Source organism: Callithrix jacchus, chromosome 4 (assembly GCF_049354715.1).
Source record: "Callithrix jacchus isolate 240 chromosome 4, calJac240_pri, whole genome shotgun sequence".
NCBI classification, from domain to species: domain Eukaryota; kingdom Metazoa; phylum Chordata; class Mammalia; order Primates; family Cebidae; genus Callithrix; species Callithrix jacchus.
Window position 1 is genome coordinate 102,141,141 of NC_133505.1, and position 26,748 is coordinate 102,167,888.

The 26,748-nt window shown below is 35.1% G+C and overlaps 1 protein-coding gene across 7 annotated transcripts in view; it reads left to right on the plus strand.

The window, feature by feature from the left end:
* Positions 1-25,125, plus strand: part of FUT9 (fucosyltransferase 9) — a 187,875-nt gene extending 162,750 nt beyond the window's left edge. For 4 of the 7 annotated variants that reach the window (XM_054254274.2, XM_054254272.2, XM_035296362.3 and 1 more), the window contains 2 exons: positions 2,553-2,739; positions 21,990-25,125. In XM_054254274.2, coding sequence (XP_054110249.1) covers positions 21,998-23,077 — 1,080 coding nt within the window. In that variant the 5' untranslated portion in view covers positions 2,553-2,739; positions 21,990-21,997 and the 3' untranslated portion in view covers positions 23,078-25,125. The remainder of the gene's footprint in view (positions 1-2,552; positions 2,740-21,989) is intronic. The other 3 variants (XM_054254273.2, XM_035296364.3, XM_008994796.5) reach the window with 1 other exon arrangement.
* Positions 25,126-26,748: the final 1,623 nt, after the last annotated feature.

Below are 26,748 nucleotides of genomic sequence, written 5' to 3' on the forward strand. Positions count from 1 at the left end.
TATTGTCTCATTTAATTATTAAAACAATACTATAAGGTATTAAAATTACTCTCATTTTTTAGTTAATGTTACTAAGGTCCTCAGCATAGATTCTGCTACTAGTAAATGCTTAGTAAGAACTAATTATTCTTAAAATTATTACTCTTCCATTAGAATTACACCCACCAAGAATATTTATACAGACAGCTTTCTTTCCAGAGCAGAAACAGTCTTTGATAGGCAGCCTTTATTTGCTCATAGTGTGAAGACTCCCATTCTTAAAAGGACTAAAAGAGCATCACACTTAAGAACAAATTCTGGTGTCCACATACATTGCCATTCTCCTCAGCACCCATGATGCTAGACCTTGCTGGGTGCAGAGCCCCAGCACATAAAGGCAGTGTTGAAAGCAGAAGGATAGGAAAGGATGTGTACCAGGAGAGCCAAGATAAGCCACTGGGTGAATTCAAAATCCGGGCAAGACTTTTCCCTTTTGAACTTACATTTGTTTAAATTTTAATCCTAACCCACTTGATTAATTCAATTTGGACAGTTTCCATTTTGAATTCTTAATATCACAACTTTATTTCCTCATTTCATGAAGAGGGGAGACATTGTACTATGGAAAAAGCCTTGGACCTGAAGCTAATATATGTGGTTTGTTATTTCTATTGTGTCACTAAATATGTGATATTAGCCCTAATCAAAATTATATGTATCTATTTGAAAACACAATCAAACTATGTAAGGCTATAAGACTAGATGTTCACAAAGATACCTCCCAGAGAAAAATTGTGTTTTGAATATTTTCTATTATCCTCAGCACAAATGCTGATGAATCTCTTCATCTTTAGTCAACGAAAGACTTAAAATTGTTTCCAATGATAACCACCTCACAATTATTAGTTGAGAAGAAACTAGCTCCAGGCTTTGAATAATCCATCATTTTTAGAATTATTTGTGTATTTCAGTTCCCCATTTGATATTCTTTATAACTGAAATATAGATGGGAGGAATATGAACTATAACTAAGGGTTTTCTTTACCTATCTTTATGCTGATAATTTAATATAATAAACACAGAGATACCCATTTCCCATCTCCCTTTTGAACTGTACCAGTATTTGCTTCACATCAGCATTCACTATTTGCAATTCATAGAATCACATGGAAAAAAAAAGTATGTTCTTTTGCTTTTAAAGATCTCATTAATACTTGGATTTCACAGTTATCAACTACAAGAAAAAACCCACATTTTGTAGTTTCCCTCATTTTGGTATTTCTAGATGAATGTGGGTCTTATTTTATGCCACAAGGAGCAGAAACCTCTCAGTGCACTGAAATTGTTATCACTGTAACTTATAGTTATCACTGTAAACTTATAGTCATCCCATACTGTACATACATCCCATACTGTATATGACCATAGGAGATTTGTCCTTCATTCCAAACAAAGAAAGAAGAAAACTGTCAGGTTAGTATGTTTGACTGAATTTTCATTCATTCATTATTTATACTTATTTGTTCAATATGTATTTACTCATTCAGTAGATATTTATGTCTCCCGTATACCAGAAATTATGCTAAGTACAAGGAATAGAAAGTCAAAACAAATTTGGTTCATGCCTCCATGGAGCTTATGGTCTAATAGGGGAGGAACATGGGCAAATCAATTATGGTGTCATTATAATGCAAATGCTGTGTCAAAGAGATGCACAGCACCCATGGGAGTATGGAGGAGGAACATCTTTCTTATGAAGATAAAATCTTTCAAAGGTATTTATTATTCAACAGGATTTATATGTTACTTTAACAATTTTTTTTTGCTTATGCATTCTTTAAGAGAGATTTTATTCAAAGCACTACATCACATAAATACATGAACTTAAAAATATCTAATGAGCATTTGTTATATGCAAAGCTTTGGATAAGTTAGCTTGCTGGCTGAAATAAAAAATGGAATTTCTATACATAAGCACAGTAAAAATCAAGAAAATGATAATAAATGAAAAATCATTTGTTCCCAAAGAGAATACCTGAAACAATGTGTTTTCAGAAATTGAAGGTCAAAGAGGGGCAAAGCACGTCAGAGAAGTGAGTTTCTTAATCTTGTACAGACAGATTTGCTTACTGAACATACAGCTTATGACAAAATAATTGCACAGTAATTGCTCTAAAAGATGAGACAAAATCAAGTTAAAATGGAGCAAATTGCCTTTTGCATTGTGGCCAATGACAATTAGTGATACATTCATGCTATAAAATACCACTTTCTTTTTGTGAGAGGTGACCAGTTGCTCTATGGTTAAGTAGGTTACTTCATGGAAAATCTTCTGCAATCCTGTCTCTCAGAGGAAATGCAAAGTTTATTATTGCTACTGCTCTTGGTGGCAATTTTATATTCAATAATGAAGAAAGTACACATCTTAAGCCATGTATGTGTAAGTGCAACGGTCATTCCAGGTCATGTTTACTGAGTGTTTGCTATGTCCAGGGACTCTACCAGCTAATTTGCCTGTGTTAATTCATTTTACATGACCAAATCTATTATGGGGCATTTTTCTCATTTTTTAGATGAATAGCTGAGACTTGGAAGGTTGGGGATGTTGACCAAAAGTTTCACAGCGAGCCAGATATAGATCCATGATTTGAAACCAGGATTGCTGTGTCCAGAGTGAGTGTTTTCAGACAGAACAATGTGCCATGTGTCCCACATAGTCCAGAAACCAGTGGATGGTCTTCCTGTTTACATTTTTTAAATGTAAGTGAAGGGTTTTTTGATTTACCATTTTTAATTAACATACATTAATTGTACATATTTATGGGGTACAGTATGATATTTTAACACATGCATACTTTCGTATCAGTTAACCAACCTTTGACTATCTTCCTGCCACCATCCCTTCCCTACCTCTAGTAACCATCATTCTGCTCTCTGCTTATATATGAACAACTTTCTTAGCTGCTACATATGAATGAGAACATACAGTATTTGTCTTTTGGTGCCAGACTTACATCACTCAAGGTCCTCCAAACTGAGAATTTGTTCTTTTCTATGGCTAAACAGTATTTTATTGTGTATATTTTCTTTATCCATTCATTTGTTGATGGACACTTAGGTTAATTCCATATCCTGGTTATTGTAAATAATAATGAAATTTTTTTCTTGATGACTTAAACAAATGCTCCCAACTTACTGTTAAGTAAAAAAAAGAAAAGAAAAGCAGGAGAAAAGAGATGAATACCTACTGGTTCTCATTATTGTTTTTAAAAATAGCACACAGAGTTAGCAATTGAAACTAGATAGGTAAGTATGTAGTTAAGATAAGGAAATAGAGCTATACAATAAAGACTAGAAACTGTTATTAATTCTCGGAGTTGCAATATAGACTGCTTTCATTTACTCATGTGTGTATTTCAGAATTGTACACAATAAACATTAAGCTAATATAAAAATCACATTGTCATATCTCACTTCAGTGAGAGACTGTGTCCAGTATCAAGCTTTACCTGTGGTTTAAGGACACAATCAATGAAGAGGCAGGAAAAGGTCTGAAACTTTCCACGAGCCTCCACAGCCCTCCTTTTCACATTAGACACACAGTATCTGGTTCAGAATAATAGATGTCTACAATGTCACCTCACCCAATGAGAAAAATTTATGTTATAAAGCAACTCCATTTTATTTTTTTCTTCATAGTTTATTTTAAAAAAATTTGTTTCCATAGGTTATTCGGGAACAGGTGGTGTTGGTTACATGAGTAAGTTCTTTTGTGCTGATTTGTGAGATTTTGGTGTATAAATCACCAACCAGTATACACTACACCCTATTTGTAGTCTTTTATACCTCACCCCTTCCCTGCCTTTCCCTCTCAGTCCCCAAAGTTCATTGCCTTTGCATCCATATATCTTAGCTTCTACTTATGAGTGAGAACATGCAATGTTTGATTTTCCATTCCTGAGTTACTTTACTTAGAATAATAGTCTCAAATCTCATCTAGGTTGCTGAAGATGCCATTATTTTATTCCATTTTATGACTGAGTAGTATTTCATTGTGTGTGTGTGTGTGTGTGTGTATATTTATATACACATATATGGATATATATATGAATATATATATACTGAAATATATATATCTTTATATATATATAAACTGTGGTATATATATATATACATATACCACAGTTTATCCATATATATACCACAGTTTATCCACTCATTGATTGATAAGCATTTGGACTGGTTCCACATTTTTGCTATTCTGAATTGTGCATGTGCAAGTATCTTTCTGATATAATGACTTCTTTTCCTCTAGGTAGATACCCAGTAGTAGGATTGCTGGACATCCTACTTTTAGTTCTTTTTCTTTCTTTCTTTTAAGATGGAGTTTTATTCTTGTTGCCCAGCCTGGAGTGCAATGGCAGTATCTCAGCTCACTGCCACCTTTGCCTCTTTGTTCAAGTGATTCTCCTGCTTCAGCCTCCCAAGTAGCTGGGATTACAGGCATGAACTACCACACCTGGCTAATTTTTGCATTTTTAGTAGAAATGTGGTTTCACCATGTTGGTTAAGCTGGTCTGGAACTCCTGACCTCAGGTACTCCACCCACCCCAGCATCCCAAAGTGCTGGGTTTACAGGCATGAGCCACTGCACCCGGCCTTACTTTTAGTTCATTAGGGAATCTCCACACTGTTTTCCATAGTGGTTGTACTAATTTACATTCCCACCCTCATTGTAGAAGTGTTTCCTATTCACCACATCCATGCCAACTTCTATTAGTTTTTGATTTTTTGATGATGGTCATTCTTGCAGGAGTAAGAATTCTGGTTTTGATTTGCATTTCCCTGATTATTAGTGATGTTGAGCATTATTTCATATGTTTGTTGGCCATTTGTATATCTTCTTTTGAGAATTGTCTATTTATGTCCTTAGGTCACTTTTTGATGCGATCATTTTTTTCTTGCTAATTCGTTCAAGTTCGTTGTTGATTCTGTATATTTGTCCTTTGTCAGATGTATAGATTGTGAAGATGTTCTCCCACCCTGTGGGTTGTCTGTTTACTAACTGTTCTTTGTGCCATGCAAAAGTCTTTAATTTAATTAAGTCCCAGCTATTTATCTTTGTTTTTATTGGATTTGCTTTTGGCTTCTTGATCATGAAATTCTTGCCTAAGCCAATGTCTAGAAGGATTTTTCTGCTGTTATCTTCTATAATTTTTAAAGTTTCAGATCTTAGATTGAAGCCCTGGATCCATCTTAAACTCAGATTTAAGTCCTGGATCCATCTTGTGTAAGGCAAGAGATGAAAATCCAATTTCATTCTTGGACATGTGGCTAGCCAATTATCCCAGCACAATCTGTTGAATAGGGTGTCTTTCCCCCACTTTATGTTTCTGTTTGCTTTGTCAAAGATCAGTTGGCTGTAAGTATTTGGCTTTATTCTGGGTTTTCTATTCTATTCCATTGGTCTATATCCCTATCTTTATACTAGTACCATGCTGTTTTGGTGACTATGGCCTTTAGCACAGTTTAAAATCAGGTAATATGGTGCCTCTAGGTGTTTTCTTTATGCTTAGCCTTGCTTTGGCTATGTGGGATCTCTTTTGAATTAATATGCATTTTATTATTGTTTTTTTCTAGTTCTGTGAATAATAATGGTGGTATTTTGAATTGCATTTAATTTGTAGATTGCTTTTGGCAGTCTGCTCATTTTCACAATATTGATTACAATATTGATAATACCCATCCATGAGCATGAAATGTGCTTCTATTTATTTGTGTGATCTATGATTTCTTTCAGCAGTGTTTTGCAGTTTTCCTTGTAGAGGTCTTCCACCTCCTTGGTTAGGTATATTCCTACTTTTTAAAAAAACTTTCTGCAGCTATTGTAAAAGGTGTTGAATTCTAGATTTGATTCTCAGCTTGGTCACTGTTGTTGTATAGGAGAGCTACTCATTTGTGTACAACAATTTTGTATCCAGAAACTTTGCTCAATTCTTTTATCAGTTTTAGAAACTTTCTGCAGGAGTCTTTAGGCTTTTCTAGGTGTACAATCATATCATCAGCAAACAGTGACAGTTTGACTTCCTGTTTACCAATTTGGATGCCATTTATTTCTTTGTGCTGTCTGATTGCTCTGGCTAGGACTTCCAGTACTATGTTGAGGAGAGGTGGTGACAGTGGACATCCTTGTCTTGTTCCAGTTCTCAGAGGGAATGCTTACAACTTTTCCCCATTCAGTATTATATTGGCTGTGGGTTGGTCATAGATGGCTTTTATTACATTGAGGTATGTCCTTTCTATGCTGACTTTGCTGAGAGTTTTAATCATAAACTAATGCTGGCTTTTGTTGAATGCATTTTCTGTGTCTATTAAGATGATCGTGTGATTTTTGTTTTTAATTCTGGTTATGTGGTGTATCACATTTGTTGACTTGAATCCCTGCATCCCTGGTATAAAACCCACGTGATCATGGTGGATTATCTTTTTGCTATGTTGTTGGATTCAGTTAGCTAGTATTTTGTTAAGGAATTTTGCATCTATGTTCATCAGGGACACTGGGCTATAGTTTTCTTTTTTGTTGTTGTTGTTATATATTTTTCTGGTTTTGGTATTAGGGTGATGCTAGCTTCATAGAATGATTTAGGGAAGATTACTTCTTTCTCTATCCTGTGAAACGGTGTCAATAGGATTGGTATCAATTCTTCTTTGCATGTCTGGTGAAATTCTGCTGTGATTCCATCTGGTCCTGGACTTTGTTTTGTTGTTGGTAATTTTTTTATTATTACCATTTCAATCTCACTGCTTGTTTTGGGTCTGTTCAGGGTATCTAATTCATTGTGATTTAAACTAGCGGGGGTGGTGTCTTTCCAGGAATGTATCCTTCTCCTCCAGCTTTCCCAGTTTATGCATGTAAGGATGTTCTTTGTATTTGTATTTCTGTGGTATAAGTTGTAATATCTCCCTCTTTGATTCTGATTGAGCTTATTTAGATTTTTCTCTCTTCTTGGTTAATCTTGATAATGGTCTATCAATTTTATTTATCTTTTCAAAGAAGCAGCTTTTTGTTTTATATATCTTTTGGTGTTTGTTTGTTTGTTTCAATTTCATTTAGTTCTGCTCTGATCTTGGTTATTTCCTTTCTTCTGCTGCATAGGTTTGTTCTGGTTTCTCTAGTTCCTCAAGGTGTGACATTAGATTGCTCATTTGTGACATTAGATTGCTCATTTGTGCTCTTCAGACTTTTCGGTGTAGGCATTTAGAGCTATGAACTTTCCTCTTAGCAGCGCCTTTGCTGTATCCCAGAAGCTTGATAGGTTGTGTCACTATTGTCACTCAGTTCAAAGAATTTTTTGATTTCCATCTTGATTTCATTGTTGACCCAATTATCATCAGGAGTAGGTTATTTAATTTCCATGTATTTGCATGGTTTTGAAGGTTCCTTTTGGATTTAATTTCCAGTTTTATTCTACTGTGGTCTGAAAGAGAAGCATCTCTATTTTATACTTAACATCATTGTATAAATTATGTCACATTCTCTAGGGAACCATGTCTCATAAATCCATCAAAGTTTAGGTTTGCTTAAAGTAAGCAATCCTAAACCAAGAATACTTTCCTCAAAGTAGCTCATAGATAAAAATGCGATTTCCAGCATACATTCTTAGTCTGTTGTCCTGAGGACCCTGTTATTATGTTTACAAAGAGATTAGACTAGGTCACCAACCTTCCTTCTCCACTCCCTAGGGGAATACCTTGGTAATCAGGAGGAGTCACAGGCTAGCTGCTTTAACTCCTTACTCCTCAACATTTAGAAATTTTTTTTAACAGAGGCAATGAAAGTGTGGGGTGGGGGAACACTCAAACCACAGTGTTTGTTTTGAATTGGAGGAAAGCAAGACTAACATCATTTATATGTTAGTTATATGAAGGGTTCATTATAATAATCTAGAAAATAATATAAGCCAAAACAATGAAGTAAAAATAAGATGTAGAAAGGGGGCGAGATTTAAGACCACAGCATTTTAATTAATTCAGTATAGTAATTGACTTGATCTAGGGTTTAGGGAGTTAAAGAAATAAATAATGATTTCCAGTTAGAGGCTGAGGCAAGTATATGAATAATGTGGCTATTTATGGCCATAGAGAAAACAGAGGAGCAATGTGTGGGAAGATGGAGGTTCTTTAATAGAAGATAAGAGAATTTTAATTTTATTTAAATTCTGATAGACAACAACCAGTAGAAACATAGAAATGGATGATGTCGGAAAAATCTTGGATAATCCATGGAATGAGGTCACTTTACCCATTTAGATTCCAGAATTTAATGAGGAGGGATCAGCCTTAGATGAGAGATAGATATCTGTCCACTCTGGTAGAAGGAAAAAAAACAAGAAGGTTCTCATTTGATGTATTCTCTTCTAGTGGCCTTCATTTTCTCTATTATGTTCACAAAATTTGGACCTTTCTTCTCAGTATTAGACACTTGGTACACTAAATATTGACAAGATTGGTTATTAGGAATGAAATCAGAGCAAATTATAAGATGACCCTTGGAGATGTTTCATTCAGACTATACAAAAAGAAATGGAGCCAAATAAATTTCTTGTTATAAGAAAAGTTTTCTCCTCCAAGGTTCAAGAAATTTGCCTCTCTAAGATTAATGATTTCTCATTCTTGGATTTTTTACTTCTAAACTCTGCCTTTCCACCCTTCTTCTAATAGCACAATTGTCTAAAAAGTATGTTAATTAGTTCATTTTCAGATCACTCAGCTGCAAGTTGATTAAACTTGTCCTCTTTCTAAAAATCTCTTTAGCTACACTTTTATCATATTATTTCTCAGGCTGTTGACTTCTTTGTGGCTTATTCTTTCTATTTTAGTTCTTACTAGTTTGTTCTCTTTTGGTAAATTGGACTTAAGGTTTCAGAGCTCCTCATTAACTACAGTGATATGTTTCTATTTCATCTCAGCAAAGCTGGTGCTAATTAGTTTCCCATGAGTTCAAAAGATGATCAGCCTGCAAAATTTGGTCTGATCCAGAAACTGTTGTCATAGCAATGCCCTATCTAAGGTAGATACTCTCTCCTTCATTCTTGCAGCCTTCTTCTTAGTGTGTTAATATCCCTTGATATGCAAGACAGTGTTTGTTTTGTAACTGTGTAATAGAGTTCTCCAAAGAAACAGAACAAATAGGAAAGAGATTTATCATATATACAGAATACATATAAGAGACATTTATGTGTATAGTAAAAAATTTATTATAGGATATTGGCTTACATGATTATGGAAGCTAAACAGTTTCACAATCTACCATCTGCAACCTGGAGCCCCAGGGAAGCTGGGAGTGGTTTGAAGGCCTGAAAACCAGACAACCAATGGTGTCGATTTCAGTTCAGATCTAAGGGTTAGGAACCAGGAACACTGAGGGCAGAAGATCCATGCTCCAACTCAACCTGTCAGGAAGACAGCAAGTTCAGCCTTTCTCTGCCTTTTTGCTTTATTAAGGCCCTAAATGGATTGAATGATGGCTACTCACTTTAGAAAGGGCTATCTTCTGCTTTACTAACTCCTCCAATTTAATTGCTAATGTTTTCCAGAAACACTCTGAGACACACCCAGAAAGAATGTTTAACCATTTATCCAGGCCCAAGCAAGTTAACACATAAAATTAAGAATGTTTAACCATTTTCTCAGCCCAAGCAAGTTAACACATAAAATTAACCATTATAAACTGGAAGAGCAAGAATTTTATGTAAACATAATAACAAAATATTAGACCAGGTTACCAGCCTGGCTTAATGTTAGAAAAGGGGGTGTAGAAAAGAGCCATGGAGAATAAAGCAGTTGGTTTTCCATGGATTCTCTACCTTGACCCGTGAACTGGACTAAAACCTCTATCATTAGCAGATAAAGGACCAGAAATTAAGGGAAATCTTCTGGAAGCAATGCTATGAGCATTTCACTAAATTCAAAGCCACTAAAATAGGCAACAAAGTTTGATTCAGATAGTCAGTTTTCCAACTGCAAAATGAAGCCAGAATGACAACTGTAGGATTCGAGGTCAAGGAACCACTGAATTTGGGATTCTGGGCCCACACATCCAATAGGAAGGATCAAAAGTGAGCTTGCATCAGATTTGCAGACTAGTGACAGCCAAATGATAAAAGATGAGTAGAGTGGGTGCAGACTGCAATTGCTAGAAAGGTTTGGAATCCATATAAAACACCTATGGTCATTTACAGAAACAACTGGGGAAAGAAGGGAAATTCCCAGAGGTAAGATCAACGAAGGATCAAACTGTCACAATATGGAGTAAATAACTGACCTTATGTAGTAGTTTGGTGAGATTCAGGGAATTTGGATTATAAAAATTTACAGAGAGGGAATTCTTATTTTGTTTTAAGTAATTAAAATTAGTACTTGTAAATATTTTAGAAATATCATCTGATGGTGTTGTGGGGAAAACTCTGGGACATAATTGAAATTTTTACTTTCATTTTCCCTTTTTTCTTCCCTTATTGTTTTTAGGCAACTTGGTTCTTTGAAGTTAGTTGATTTTCAAAGCACATAAGGCACATAAGGGATTTATCTGAAAGAGAATGTGGCTAGCAGGGAATACAACAATCACAAAGGCCTTGGATCAGCAATTAATGTATCATTAATCTTTTATGTTCCTTGAATTGCTTCATAAACACACCAATAATAAAACAAATCTAGACTCCTTCACTGTTCTGATTCACCTTTCTACACTTTCCTAACAGCACTTGGCTACTGTTCCTGGACTTTGGCATCTAGAAAGAGAACCGATAGGGAAGTGTTGGTGAATCTATTTGTTCTAATTATCAATGACTCCAGGGAAATATGTATCATAAAATAAATTTTCATTCATATAATTCATAGAAATGTTTGCAACTGTTAACTGGAATCTTAATATTCTCTCTCTCTCTCTTTCTTGTGTGTGTGTGTGTCTGTGTGTATGTATGTATGTATGTATAGAATTTTTAGTGCTGGGGTCTGACCTGTTGCTCAGGCTGGAGTGTGTGGCTCACTGCAGCCTCAAACCCTTGGGTTCAAGCAATTTTCCTGTCTCAGTCTCCTAAGTAGTTCAGACTACAGGGATTGCCATTATAACTAGCTAATTTTTCTTATTTTTGTAAGGAAGGTGTCACTCTGTGGTGCCCAGGCTGGTCTCAGCTACTGGACTCAAGCAATCCTGCTTTGGCCTTCCAAAGCACTGAGATTACAGGCATGAGCCACTGCACTCAGTTGTCAACATTTATTCTTAAAGCAACACATTTGGAATCAAGACACCAGTGCCTAAATCTTAATTGAACACTTACTGTGTGACCTTAGACAGAAAGATATACATCAGTTCTGTCATTTGGAAAAATTGATGTAATTCTAACTCATTCCACCTGGTTGTGAGATTTAAAAGAATTATCACCTGCAAATGCTTGGAATCATGCTTGCCTCATAGAAAGGAGTGTGAGAGTGTGTGAGTGTGTGTGTGCATGTGTGTGTGTGTGTATACATATATAGATATATATAAACACATGTACATATAGTGTTCATTTAACAAATATATATTATTTGCTATATATATGCATACACACAAATATATATATATATTAAATGAACAATAAGAAATATATTTTTTCTGAAGATTAAATGGTAAAATTTATATAAAAATCTTGGAGAGATCCAAGATGGCTGATTGCTAACAGCTCGGGATTGTAGCTCCCAGTGAAAGCACAGAGAACGAGAGGACGCCACACTTTCAGATGAATTTTCGTCACTCATGGACCAGAAGATTCCCAGTGGAGGGGCCCCACGGATCACGAGTGCAACTCTTTTGGCTAGCGCAGCAGTTTTGCCGGTGCCTCGGCACTGCAGCTCTTCGTGCAGAGTAAATGGGAGGAGATTCCTGGGCAGAAGAGCACTATCAGTCTTATCACTGCTGTTTTGGCCAGCGCAGTGGGTTGCTCGGATTCCAGCACTGGGAATCAACAAACTGGGCGTCCACTCAGAAACCCAACTAGAAAGGCAGTAATCGTAAAGACGACAGATGGATCAATTTATAACAAAGGGAAGAAACCAGCCTAAAAATGCTGAGAATACCCAAAATCAGAACCCCTCTCCCTCTACAGGAGATTACAGTTCCTCATCAGCAATGGAACAAGCCCTGATGGAAAAGGATTGTGTGCCATTAACAGAAGTAGGCTTCAGAAGGAGGATGATAAGAAACTTTTGGGAGTTAAAAGAACTTGTTCTAACCCAATGTAAAGAAACTAAGAACTTTGAAAAAAGGTTTGACGAAATGCTAACAGAATAGACAATATAGAGAGGAATATAAATGAACTAACGGAGTTGAAAAACACAACACAAAAACTTAGCAAAATATGCACAAGTTTGAATAGCTGAATTGATCAAGCAGAAGAAAGGATATCAGAGGATGAAGACCTACTTAATGAGATAAAATGAGAAGACAAGAATAGGGAAAAAAGGATAAAAAGGAATGAGCAAATTCTCCAAGAAATATGGGACTATGTGAAAAGACCTAATTTACATTTGATAGGTGTACCTGAATATGACGAAGAGAATGAATCTAGGCTGGAAAATACTCTTCAGGATATTATTCAGGAAAACTTTCCGAATCTAGCAAAGCAGGACAATATTCATCCCCAGGTAATACAGAGAACACCACAAAGATATTCCTCAAGAAAAGCAACCCCAAGGCACATAATCGTTAGATTCCCCAGGGATGAAATGAAGGAGAAAATACTGAGGGCAGCCAGAAAGAAAGGTCAGGTTACCCACAAAGGAAAGCCTATTAGACTTACAGCAGATCTCTCAGCAGAAACCCTACAAGCCAGAAGAGAGTGGGGGCCGATATTCAACATCCTTAAAGAACAGAACTTTCAGCCCAGAATTTCATATCCTGCCAAACTAAGCTTCACAATTGAAGGAAAAATAAAATCTTTTATGAACAAGCAAGTACTCAGAGATTTTATTACCACCAGGCCGGCTTTACAAGAGCTTCTGAAAGAAGCATTATACATAGAAAGGAAAAACCAGTATTAGCCTTTCTAAAAATATACCAAAAAGTAAAGAGCATCAACATAAAGAAGAATTTACATCAACGAATGGATAAAATAGCCAGTTAACATCAAATGGCAGAACCCTAAATTTAAGTTGACTAAATACCCCAATAAAAAGATACAGCCAAAACCTAAAGGTATGCTACATCCAGACCCATTTTATATCCGAAGATACACAAAGATCTAAAACAAAGGGATGGAGAAAGATTTGCCAACCAAATGAAGAGCAAAAATAAATAAATAAATAAATAAATAAATAAATAAATAAATAAAATAAATAAAAAGCAGGAGTTGCAATTCTCACATCTGATAAAATAGATTTCAAAGCAACAAAGATATAGTGGTAAAAGGATCAATGCAACAGTAAGAATTAACAATCCTAACACCCAGATGCATAAGACTCATAAAGAGATTTAGACTCAACGAGACAGAGAATTAATAAGGATATCCAGGACTTGAACTCAGATCCGGAACAGGTAAACTCAATAAATATTTATAGAACTCTCCACCTTAAATACACAAAATATAGATTCTCCACCTTAAATACACATAATATTGATTGGCCATTATTAATACCCATTTTTAGAATAAAGCTACATTCCCGTTCTTTCTCCCTCTTTCTTCCTCTCCTTCACTCCTTTTTTTTTCTTTCTTTCAAAAAAAAAGAAAAAGAAATAGAATCACCAAGCAGGCTAGAGCTGAAGTTGAGACAAAATTGAACTTAAAGGTAAAACCATTATTTGAGATAAAGACTTTCCATTAATATGAGGAAAATAGAGGAATTCTACATTTTTATACCTAATAACATATTCAAAGATACATAAAGAAATTAACACACGATAGAGAGACCTTAATAAATCTACCAGCACACGGAGAGATTGTTTCTAACTATTAAGAGTTCTAAAACCAAACTTACTGAATATATGGAAGATCTGAACAACGCAGTTAATAAGTTTGCTCACATAAACATATATTGAACCTAGAATGGCAAAACTGGAGAGCAGCTAATTTATTTTCCAAGCACATGTGGGATATTTATAAAAATTGACCTTGAAATAAACTGTAATACACATCTAATCAAGTTTTAAATAACTGGCAATGTAGCAAATTATACAAATCACTACAATATTATTAAATTAGAAAAAATATAAAAAATAAAAATCTTAGCCTAGTGGTTTAAACATTGTAAATGCTGAATAATTGCTAGCTCTTTGGTCAGTCATAAAACATATGCTAAGAGCAAAAATATGTCACGTATGAGTAAAAACACCCAATGTTTGTCTTATGAGTCCAGTTACAGTTGAACAAAGGTGACAACATTAATCATATACTTACACAAATCTAGGTAGACTTGCTACCATGGCAAATGCTGTGCAAAAAAATGACACATGGTACTATAAAATGTGTACTTTGATTTAATGTGTGGGGGGAAGGTTGAGAGACTGTCAGGAATTGTTCCATAAGCACTGACAGTAGAACTGAGAGCTGAAAAGTGAAAAGAGAGGAGGGAATCTACTCTAGGGAGAGGTGAAGGCTGGTGGAGCAGCTCTGTGAGAGGGACAAGCATGGCCATGGAAGGAATGCAACAATGGCATGTACTGAGGCCAAAGACAAAAGCTGTGTCCCCGTCTTCCAGGGCTCCTTAAGCCACATGAAGACTTAAATTTTTTTTAAATCTTGAAAGCGATTGGAATTCATCAATGGGCCTAAAACAGAATGGTAACATGTGATCTATGGTTTGAAACATCACTCAATTGGAGGGATTCTTGGATTTTAATGTACATCAGAACCACTTGGAGGGCTCTTTAAAGCACATTGCTGGGCCTCTTTCCAAAGTTTCTGATTCCGTATGTCTGAGTTCAGGTAGGAGAATTTGCCTTTCTAACAGGATCCCAGATGATACTGATGCTGATGCTGCTGATCTGGAGCCATTCTTTGAGGACCACTTATCTACTGCACTGTAAACAAATTGAAAGGATCAAAAGGGAGTGCCAGGTGGACCACTTAGAAAGAAATGTCAGTCTTCCATACAAAACTTGATAGACATTTGACCTATGGAAATGGAGAGAAGTCTACTAATGTAAGGAATATTTAGGAGGTAAAATTGGCAGGATTTGGTGCTAGGTTAGGTATGGATATGAAGAACACGGATATGTCAAAGTGTCAGTGGGTTAGTTGCCCTACCTTATCATCTGGAAGGAAGATATTCTCATTTATAAAGTCCAAAAGGCTAGTAATGTATCAGCTCAAAATGAGAGTTTTGGATTTTTAACAAAAGTTATTCTGGCTTTCACTGGTTGGCTGCAAGGGACTAAAACCTGACAATAATCATAGAAAGTGCTGGTGCTGACAGCTGAGTTATGAAAGACTGCTGGCCTCAAAGGGTGCCAGAAAGCTTGTTCTGAGAAAATGCCAGCAAGGCACCTCCTGGCCCTGTGTGTGGCATTCCCCAAGGGCACGTGGAGCATGAGCCAGGTTCCACTTGGGCTCAGTGTCAGATCTCATGGCTCTAGCTGCAGCTGAAGCCAGTAAATAAAGCTTCTAAAGTTAATGAAGGCAGTGATGAAGGCAGAGAGGAGAGAGAGCAGATGAAAGATCAGACTAAAAGAGGCTAATCCCTCAATTTGAAAAGAAAATTTCAAAGACAGAGAATATAGAAAGTGCTCAAAATACAAAAAAAAATTCAGTACAGGAAAAGTAGCTGGCAGCTCTCTTGCCAGTAGAACCAAAATGTCTGAGACAAAAATGAAAGAATAAAAAGAATTTTAAAAAGACATTCATTTGGACTGTCTAAAGGCAAACCCACTGCAGAAATGAATCAAGGACTCTTACTATGTACCAGAGAAGGTTCTGAGGAATATTTAGGAAAATTGTTGGTGATCAAAATTGGTGTCATTTGGTGGCAACTTCCTCAGGACATGAAGAAATAAAACAAGGCTTACCCTTGGAAATACCAGAGATTATATCTAAGGATCTTTGAGAAAGGTTCACCAACACAAATTTTATAGCATTCCAGAGATCAACCAGTGTCTTTGTGCCACAAAGTAAATGGCATTTCTCCCAAAGGCAAGAGGCATTTGGCTCAGAATTGAATGGGAAAATTGTGGGAACTTAAGAGGAGGAATGCCCATTAGAAAGGTTCAATAGAATTTGAAGTTTCAACGGAAGTTTTGAAAACACAGTGATGAATGTGTAAAGTTTGTAGGACTTTGAGACAGAATATAATTTGGTATGTAACAGCTAAAGCGTAAAACTTTTGTTTTGAATTTTGCACGTGTTCATAGCATAAAAATTATAGTCAGAGGCAAAAGCAAAATAAAACAGTAACCTAAAAAACTAAAAAGATAAGCCACCCAGTTTAAATTATAAGCATTCAGTATAGTATTCTGATTTTTGCAGAATCCGGTACTAATACTTTGATGGGGAAGGTCACAATGATTATATGGGGAGCAAATTATCCTTTGAGCCTGCATAAACAGATAGTTGAGAGTCAGATAACACCAATGACTTACATGAAACAAAGAAATTTCTTTCTAGTTTTGAGAATTTACATATCATGTTGCTGTGGGGTGTTTTTGGCTTATTTGAAAATACAGATAATTATGGATATATTTTGAAGGATTCAAGATACATACTTTGGATCCTGGTATATTAGGGGAAGAAGAAGGAGAAGTGATTGCCGGTGTGGGAATAGAAAGGTGGTGACCTCTTTCCTCCCCAGCATAAGGGTCATGGCCAACAGCCCTCTAAGAAAGACAGATTAATCAAAGAATGGTCTAACAGAATAGACAGATTAATTTAAAAACTAACAGCACAAGAAATGTATTTGATCATAACTTTATGTTACATGGGAGCCTTCAGCATTAAGACTCAAATGCCCAAGATGAACTATTAATTTTTGTGCTTGGGTTTAATGAAGAGCAAACAGTCATACAGAAATGCAATAGAACAAAATGATCTGATCTAATAATAGATCAAACAGAGGGGAGAAACCCAGCAAGACCAGTCTGTTAAGATTCTTCTTAGCTTCTCTGTAGCATTCCTTTCTTCTGGTAAGAGGCAAGACCTTCTCTGGAATGGAGGTCTTATGATCTAAAATCAAACAAGGTAGGTCAGAAAATTTCTTCATGGCCAGTTCTTACACAGAAAGATGAGTGAAAATTGTAGTAATATTTTTGGGTTTTATAGCTGGCCTTGGTAAAAGGGGTTCTTGTTTCTATGAGTGCCTTGAGAAAGTGGAATTCTAGTTTCTACTGCTTGTTTAAGGAGATAATGAGTGGTGACAGACAGGAAGGAGGGCAGAAGAAAGTCAGACAGAAACTTGTTTCTGAGGCTGCTTCTGAGGCCTTTGCGAACCTTAATTCACCCTTCAATTTGTCAGTGACTCATTTCTGGTCTTTAGAGTTGGTGTGAATTTATCTTGAAGATCCTCAGGTTGACCTAAAGTTCTTTTCAAATGGTCTATGTATTTCACATATTTATATCAGCTATCAAAAAGTGTTATTAGGAATGGTTTGATAGTGCACACACACACACACTAATAGTAAGTGTACTATACAGTGATTGTCAAATGTGATGATCCAACAACTCCTAATGGCATAAGAGAAAATCACTTCCAACCCCACCACCCTGCTAATTCCAGATAGAGGAGGTGGTTTGAAGAGGTAGGTAATGGCTGCAATCTGGGAATAATGCCCCAAGTGACAAATTACAAGCCCAGCTATCCTGTTCCAGCTCCACGTTTTAAGCAAGTATTGAATCTGGTTCTATAGTCTGCTCCTGTTTCTTTCCATTTGAAATAAAGATTCAACACCTACCTCCCTAAAGAAACAAAACTTAGAGTCGGACTGCCTCTCCTGAGGGAAACTCCTGCTCTCCTTAGTTTCACATTTGTCTCCCTGATACCTTGATACGTATTTGTGGTTTGAGAATTACAACTCTAATATTTTTCTATTTCAAGCTATCTTCCATTCTTTAACATTCAGTAGAGTATTTTTAAAGAATGACTGGAGGTAATCTTTTAACGGAAAATTGAATCATGCATACCAAGTCTTGTCAAGCAGTACTTTTAGCCTTGTTTTTGATGGCAAAGTCTTTAAGTTACATTCTTTCATAGTACTTGAAACTACTAAAAATAATTGAAAAGGTTTAATTATCCTATTTACTGTTACAATTTGCTTTGTGCTATAAGTTTATTGCTATCTTTGGTGAGCTATAATAACACTGCTGCAGGTATTTTTAAAATAGGTTGTATTGATTAACAGTATAAGACATGTTCAGTATCCAACTGAACTTTAGTTATGAGGAACTGATGAAAAGGATTCTGTCAAGGAGATGTCAATTTGGCCCCAAGAAGCAAACTTTTTTGATAGTTCTGTATAAAGTAGGGGTTTATACTGAGTAACTACTCCTATTATTTAGTAACTGATCCTGACAGCAAAGAAAAATTGAGGGGAGGAGGTGTGCGGAGAGATAACAAGAACCTCGAGTAATATAAAATATCCAGGAAGCATGAAAATTGGAAGCCACGTAATAGAAGGAGCGCTGTTTCTTCCCAGTGACCAATTCCTCCTTATTTGGCTGAGAGAGAGAGAGTGCACGCGCAAGAGATTGAGACTCTCTCAATCTCTCTTTGGCATGCGCGAGAGAGATGGAATTAAAATGTTCTGGGTAGATGCTAACCTTGAGACAAAACCAAGAGAGGCAAAACTGGGAGATTTTGCTCATCTAGTGGTAGGAATAGTCATATGTCAATTTTAATGGGATTTATTCCATAGAGAGCTCCATGCTAAATGCACAGAGGAAGAGACAAAGTACATATTTATTCATTCACATTTGGTTCATTTTTGTGTATCTGGTTACCTGATAAGCATAGTACCTGTACATAGTTGAGACTCAGCAATCCACCCATTCATTCATACGAGATATACAGCATTTATTAAGCACCTGCTACATTCTGGTGATAAGGATACAGCAGTGAAGAAAACAAAGCCCCTCATAAAGTTTACATTCTGGTATCACTAAAATGATTACACATTCTGGCTGCAACCTGGGGAATCAGGGATCTAAATTGTTAATGATCAAGTGTCCAGATTCTAAAGCAAGGTGATCTGGGCTTGAAAATTATTCTGTGCCGTTAACTATGTGTGGCTTTGAACAAGTTACTTAATCATTTTGGGCCTCGGTTTTTTTATCAATAAAATGGGGATATAATAAATTAACATGTGTGTGTGTGCGTGTGTATATGTGTGTGTATAAGTTAATATAAGTGCTCAGATCAGTGATTGATGCTAATAAGTGCCATATATATGTGTCAGATACCCTTCTTGTTAAGAAGGCACTTATTATTATCAATCTAAATTTAAGTCATAGATAAGTAGTTCTTAATTACAGAATAAAAGATAGAGACCAGGGAAATCAAGACAACAAAACTTGAGATACCAAAAGCAAATGGATGATTCATGTTTGTAGTATTTTTAAAAAGAAGATTATAGAAGGCAAGAAAGATCACAATCCAGTGGTTAAGCTATTTACTGGTAGCTCAGCCTGCAATTTCCTTATCTGTGAAGGAATGAGAAAAGATGTACTTTTTAGGGGTTCTAGAAGGATTAAAGGAAATTATGTGTGTAAAGTACTTGGCACAAGGCCTGTCGAAGGGTAAGCATTTATTAAACGGTGGCTATTACAGTTGTAACCTGATTATATTGAGTGGACATCATTTATTTAATAGCTTTTGCCATTGCTTTTCAGTTTGAAAGGATTTAAGAAAACTTTCAATGAGAGTGTTTCTAAAAACCATTAAGTATTGGTCTCACAGGAAGAAAATGCTGCAATAGTCAAATCGTGCTTATTAAAAGTTAATATTTTTCCAATGAAAAGAGAGACCCTTCCAGTAAGATTTTTCAATCTGTAAATTCGGGAGTCTATATAGAATTGAGAGATTGTTCAATTAGTTAAATTTATACTTAGGATCCAATGCAACTATACTTCCACAAACCTACTCTTGAATCACATCATGATCTATTTCTAATACTCATTATTGCTAAATTTTTGTATTTTTGCATCTATGTTCATAAGCACAAGTGATTTTTTTAAAAGTCATATCTTGTTTGGGCAACAAGATTATAATTGAGCTTATAGCATGGGTTAAGCTTCTTTCTTTATTTTTGTATTTTCTAAAATGATTTTTTTTTAATGTGGGTCGTATTTCCAGTTGAAATGTTGATACTATTGGAAAGCCATTTAGACCTCCTATTTGTTTTTAGTTGTTGTTGTTTATTAATTCCATTTCTTTAACAGTTATCTGTTGAATCAGAATACGATTTTCTTTTACAAACATTGGTATTTCTGTATTTGTGCAAAATACAACCATTTATTCAGTCATATTTCAAATTTTTCGACATAAAAATTACTCCAAATAGTTATTTAAATTTTTATCTATGCTAAATAAAAAATATTTGCTATTTTTGATATTAAATTTGAATTTAATTTTTCTTAATTATTCTTGGGTAAAGTTTCAGTATGTTCAAAGCTTGTAATATTATTATTCATTTCACATTTCTAGTCCTTACCTTAACATTTTTTTTCTTATTTCTTTAGCTTTTTAATTATTATTCTTTGTCTATCTTCTTGAGTTGACTGTTAATTAATCTGAAAAATGTGCAAACCTAACTGTTTAAATTTCCTTCTGTTTAAATATACAACAAAATATGGCATGTAGAAACTTCAATGTTAGTTAAGAATAACTGAGATTTGCTTCATAATTCTTTCCTGATTTTCTCTGTATTCCAAGGGTTGGTTAATAATTTAGCTCCTAGATATATTTAATATATACTTTTTGTTTTCATTTTCTTGTTGAATGTACAACTCAAGCTAACTTTGACAGCAAACTGCAGTCTTTGATTCCAAGAATGTAGTTCTGAGAGTGCTCTAGAATGCAATGCTCAAAATCTTTGGACTTACGGTCCAGCTTTGTTACTCAGAGAGTATCATATGCTTTAAGAAAAACCACATAGCAAAAGAATGTGTTTTTTTTTTAATGTTCACATAAATTTTGGCAACTAAATGGAGGACAATTGCTCCCCTTTTTGAGAAGGAGACACCTAATGTTTCTATACTAGTTTCTATCACAATTTCAAAATACTTTAATGAGCTTGAAATTGATAGGCCATATTATTTTTGTAAGAGAAACAATATGAATTTCAAAGGATCAGTGAGAATTTTATCAAGAAACATTTTTTGCAAATATATTTTTGTGTTCATAACCATAAAGAGGCATGAATACCGAAAAAGAAAAAAACTTGAAGACACTTTAAAAAATAAGACTTGACTCATCTTTTTAGCCACAATCTGCTAAAATTCATGAGATCAAAATTGTTCTTCATTAAATATAGCCCTTTTTTGAGAATTCATTTGTGTTTATTTTTATTATAAGTATCATCTTAATATAAAGAAAAACTTTTTTAAGCCCCTATGCTACATGAGAATGCTGTTCTAATACAAATAGAACATTTGATTATTACATCTTGGTAAACATTGGATGTACTAACAAATTATTAAAAGTAAACAAAGAAAATTGTAAGAAAAAATATGCAAATTTTAGTCATGGTTTTGGTGATGACTGTCTAGGTTGTGCCACTTTCCTACAAGCAAATAAAAATAGAACAAGTAAGGATAGCATTGAAAAAGAAAGTTACTTGGTTTGAAGTTTTTGGTAAACTCTGTTGAAAGCAGTTTCTTGGCTTTGAGGAAAGTTGTATTTCTCTCAATGGTTTGATAACACTGAAAAGGAAAATGCAGTTGATTATTACCTGTTTATGTCATTTTTATGATTTTAAATATATCTCAAATATGTTTATTACTATCTCTTCATTCCTGCTCCTACTTACTCTTCTGTCTTTCTCTGTCTCATAGAAAAAATTATGACATCAACATCCAAAGGAATTCTTCGCCCATTTTTAATTGTCTGCATTATCCTGGGCTGTTTCATGGCATGTCTTCTCATTTACATCAAGCCTACCAACAGCTGGATCTTCAGTCCAATGGAATCAGCCAGCTCTGTGCTGAAAATGAAAAACTTCTTCTCCACCAAAACTGATTATTTTAATGAAACTACTATTCTGGTGTGGGTGTGGCCATTTGGGCAGACCTTTGACCTTACATCCTGCCAAGCAATGTTCAACATCCAAGGATGCCATCTCACAACAGACCGTTCACTGTACAACAAATCTCATGCAGTTTTGATCCATCACCGAGACATCAGTTGGGATCTGACAAATTTACCTCAGCAAGCTAGGCCACCCTTCCAGAAATGGATTTGGATGAATTTGGAATCACCAACTCATACTCCCCAAAAGAGTGGCATTGAGCACTTGTTTAACCTGACTCTGACTTACCGCCGCGACTCAGATATCCAAGTGCCTTATGGCTTCTTGACGGTGAGCACAAATCCCTTCGTGTTTGAAGTGCCAAGCAAAGAGAAGTTGGTGTGCTGGGTTGTGAGTAACTGGAACCCTGAGCATGCCAGGGTCAAGTATTACAATGAGCTAAGCAAAAGTATTGAAATCCATACTTATGGGCAAGCATTTGGAGAATATGTCAATGATAAAAATTTAATTCCTACCATATCTACTTGTAAATTTTATCTTTCCTTTGAAAATTCAATCCACAAGGATTACATCACGGAAAAGCTCTACAATGCTTTTCTGGCTGGCTCTGTACCTGTCGTTCTGGGGCCATCTAGGGAAAACTATGAGAATTATATTCCAGCAGATTCATTCATTCATGTGGAAGATTATAACTCTCCCAGCGAGCTAGCAAAGTATCTGAAGGAAGTCGACAAAAACAATAAGTTATACCTTAGTTACTTTAACTGGAGGAAGGATTTCACTGTAAATCTTCCACGATTTTGGGAATCACATGCATGCTTGGCTTGTGATCATGTGAAAAGACATCAAGAATATAAGTCTGTTGGTAATTTAGAGAAATGGTTTTGGAATTAAAATCTTGCATCACTTGCATACTTGATAAATATTTTGATGAGATATCTCCAAGTATTGAGGATTAGAAGAGAAACAACATCCTACTTTTGTGTCACAATTTATTTTTATTACCCTCTCTTGGGTAACATGTATATTTTGATGGAGATTTTTAAAAGCTCAGCATGAGTAATCATTCAATTTGGTTTTAAATTATCCTGTATATACCTAATTATGTGCACTGGAGAGTAATTTATTCTTCATTATCATTTGTAAACATTGTTTTTTCACATTTTTGTAGTTGTCCATAGTGTAAGCTTGTGATTTGATTATTGTTTCTACACTGATCAGCTGTTTAATCCATTTGGGAAATGAAGATGTACATCTTAAAGTATGAAAAATTTTCACTAAGTGTTATAATGTCTACTTCCAAGTTTGCATACTATAACAAAGTTAGAATATATTGCAATTGAATTCTAATCTCTTTGACTCCAAAGTCGAAGAAAGTGTAAACTGTCTCTATTTGACCTATTTTTTACCTATTTACCACATTTGTGAAGGTGGAATTATTCATGGAGTGAATAAGAAAGATATGAAGCAGAACTGTTCTGTTTAGGAAGCCATTAGACTTCTCATCTATTTTCATTAAGCTGATTTACAGCTACTTATTCTCATCATCTTAAGTTAAATTATTCAGGTATTTTTAAATATCCAATTTGTTGTGATTTTCAGCACCTGGGAAGTAATCCCATTAATACTTTAGCAAATCTAAAGCAGTTCTCCTTCTGTTACTGATAACATTTATTGTCATAATAAAACAATTTTCTCATATAACAAAGAAAAATAATATCTATAAATATATTTCTAAATGGCATCATTTATGAACAATGTTTAATTACTTATCAATTTAAGATTATTTCTCTGAAGCCCTAATATTTAAAATGGTCTTATTTTATTATATGGATATAAGATTTGGCTCATAATGATAAAGCCTATAATTTGATTTGAGTTCTATCATTTAAGAAAGCCTAAATACAGTTATCATCAAGGTGTTAAATATAATATGTTAAATATAATAAAGTGGGGATATATAGCAACACACACAGTGTTAACACAGAGTAGGATCTCAATGCATATTTGTTGAATGAGTAAATAAATGCCATTAAATTCATAGGAAAGTGTTTGTTTCAAGGAAGTGACAGTTCTACTTTAGCAGTACTAATTGGGGATGACTTCTATATTCCATTTTGGAACTTATTAATACATAGCACATAGGACCATGATGTTCAGGGCTTTACAGAGCTAAATAAACCTACCATTACATTAAAATTTTGAAGGGTATATTCTTGAGCTTGCAGCTGCCTTCAGCATTCTCCTCCGTAAGGCCAGAGAAGGGGAGAGCTGGATAAAAGCAGAAACAGTAGGTGAAGAAAAGAGGGAACACTAAGGATTCTTCAAGGAAAGCATTTCTTAAAATAGATATCTAGTGTCTTTATTCCATTCAGGGCAAAATTTTGTCAAAAAATTAGAATGTTCTGACGACATCCATTTGGGTCTATTTGTGACTTATTCCAGTAATCCTATTACGTGTTGGCATCAGCCAAACTCAAATAGAATTCAGTAAAAAGGACATATGTCCAACTATCCAGACTATCTTGTGAGGGAACAAGCTCACCCTAGCACCAGAAATATTTGAGCAGAGGAATATTCCTGTATTTAATAGAGGATTGTTTGATTCTCAGGTATATTTCTTCAGCCAAGATTGAATGCAGTGTCAGATACTGCCTTAACACCCACAGAGATAAGATGAACAAAGTATTATCACTACCTAAAATGAATTTACAATTAAGTGGACAGGCACATGAAAGTGTCCTTTCAATTCAGACTGAAACCGTTTATATACGTGTGCTACTCTCAATGAGGTTTATATGGGTCAATGCTGATTTAATGGGGAAGAAAAGCAGCAAATTTCTCCAATTGCTTAGCTATTTGACATGTTTCTGAGCTACACATTTAGTCAACTCTTTTGACCCAACATGTTATTCTCTCCATATTATCTCTTCTAACCACAATACATTAAGAAATAATATTTTTATCTGGATGTCCTCCTCGATAAGCAAAGATCTCCATCCATATTTAATTAATTGATAAGACAGTCAAATTCATACATTTACATTTACTTTGTCAAATTTTGTGCCCTATAAAAAGTATAGGGATCTAAAGAGGATACACTGCTACACGTTTAGAAAGTGCCTGCTTCTTTTGTGTGTGTATGTGATGAAGTCTTGCTCTGTAGCCCAGGCTGCAGTGCAGTGATGCAATCTTGGCTCACTGCAACCTTGGCCTCCTGGCTTCAAGTGATTATCCTCCATCAGCCTTCCGAGTAGCTGGGGTTACAGGTGTGTACCACCATGACTGGCTAATTTTTTGTGTTTTTAGTGGAGACGAATTTCACCATATTGGCGAGGCTGGTCTTAAACTCCAGACCTCAAGTGATCCACCTGCCTCAGCCTCCCAAAGTGCTGGAATTGCAGGTGTGAGCCAAGGTGTCCGCCCACCTGCTTTTTTTTTTTGAAGGCAGAAAAGCATTCAATATCATTTCAGTTTGCCTTGGCTCTAGTGGATGTTCATGATTTGAAAGAACTGAAAGACCTAAAGGTAGTGTCTCTCTTGTTGACTACAAATTTAGGCTCTTTGTTGGACTATGACTATAATCAGAACTGATAATATGACCCAAGTCAAGGCAGTGCAACTAAGTGACTTTAAACCTCATTACTAAATCCCAGGAGACTGTCGCCCACATTTGAAGTGCAGGAATTAAATGACTTAGTGGAACCCTTCAGCTCAGGATCCATTGATCTGTGAATTTTAAGGCTAGAAGGAATTATAATTTTGTGGTTTATAATTACTATAATATAGAAATTATAATTGATTTTCTTTCTATTTATGAATTAACTAGATCCAGAGGTATTTATTCAAGACACACATTCACACATGCACACACAAACACACATGCACAGACACACCACAGCTAGTGACAATAGTTAAGACTAAAATTTAAGAATCCTATCTCTCTTAATTCCACTTTGTTTTCAATCACATTCCTACTCTATATGGAATTATGTCTCAATTTTTATTAACGTGAATGTCTTATTGGTATTATTTAGGGCCTATACAACAGTGTATCTCATGTAAAAGAACTCTGAGTTTTGAAGGTATACAATGAATAAAACATCAAACTTGTTAGCATTCGTTCTGGTTTAAATATTTTAGGAGTGGAGTTTAGCAGAAGAAAATGGTCTATCACTACATTTAAGTGAAATGCAGCCCTCAAGAAAGTGTATGGTTCTCATTCACTCCTTTAATTAATCCTGTGGATTGCAATTCTTGTAAGGAACTCATGGAAAAGATATATTGATTCAACAAAATGGGATTGCTGTTGATTATAAAAACAAATAATTATGCCTGGAATCAAATTGTGGATTCAAAAAGATAACAGACCATTTAAAATGTTTTATTTCAAAATATCAAAAAGCTATTACCTTCAATACTCTAAATATTTAAATATTAGTTATTGTAGACATTAGTAAGAATATATAAATATTAATCATCATGGGCCTTACTAGTAAGAATATATACTGAATTGTCCACATCCATAGAATTACACCCTGAAGAAGAAAGACATGAGAGTCAGG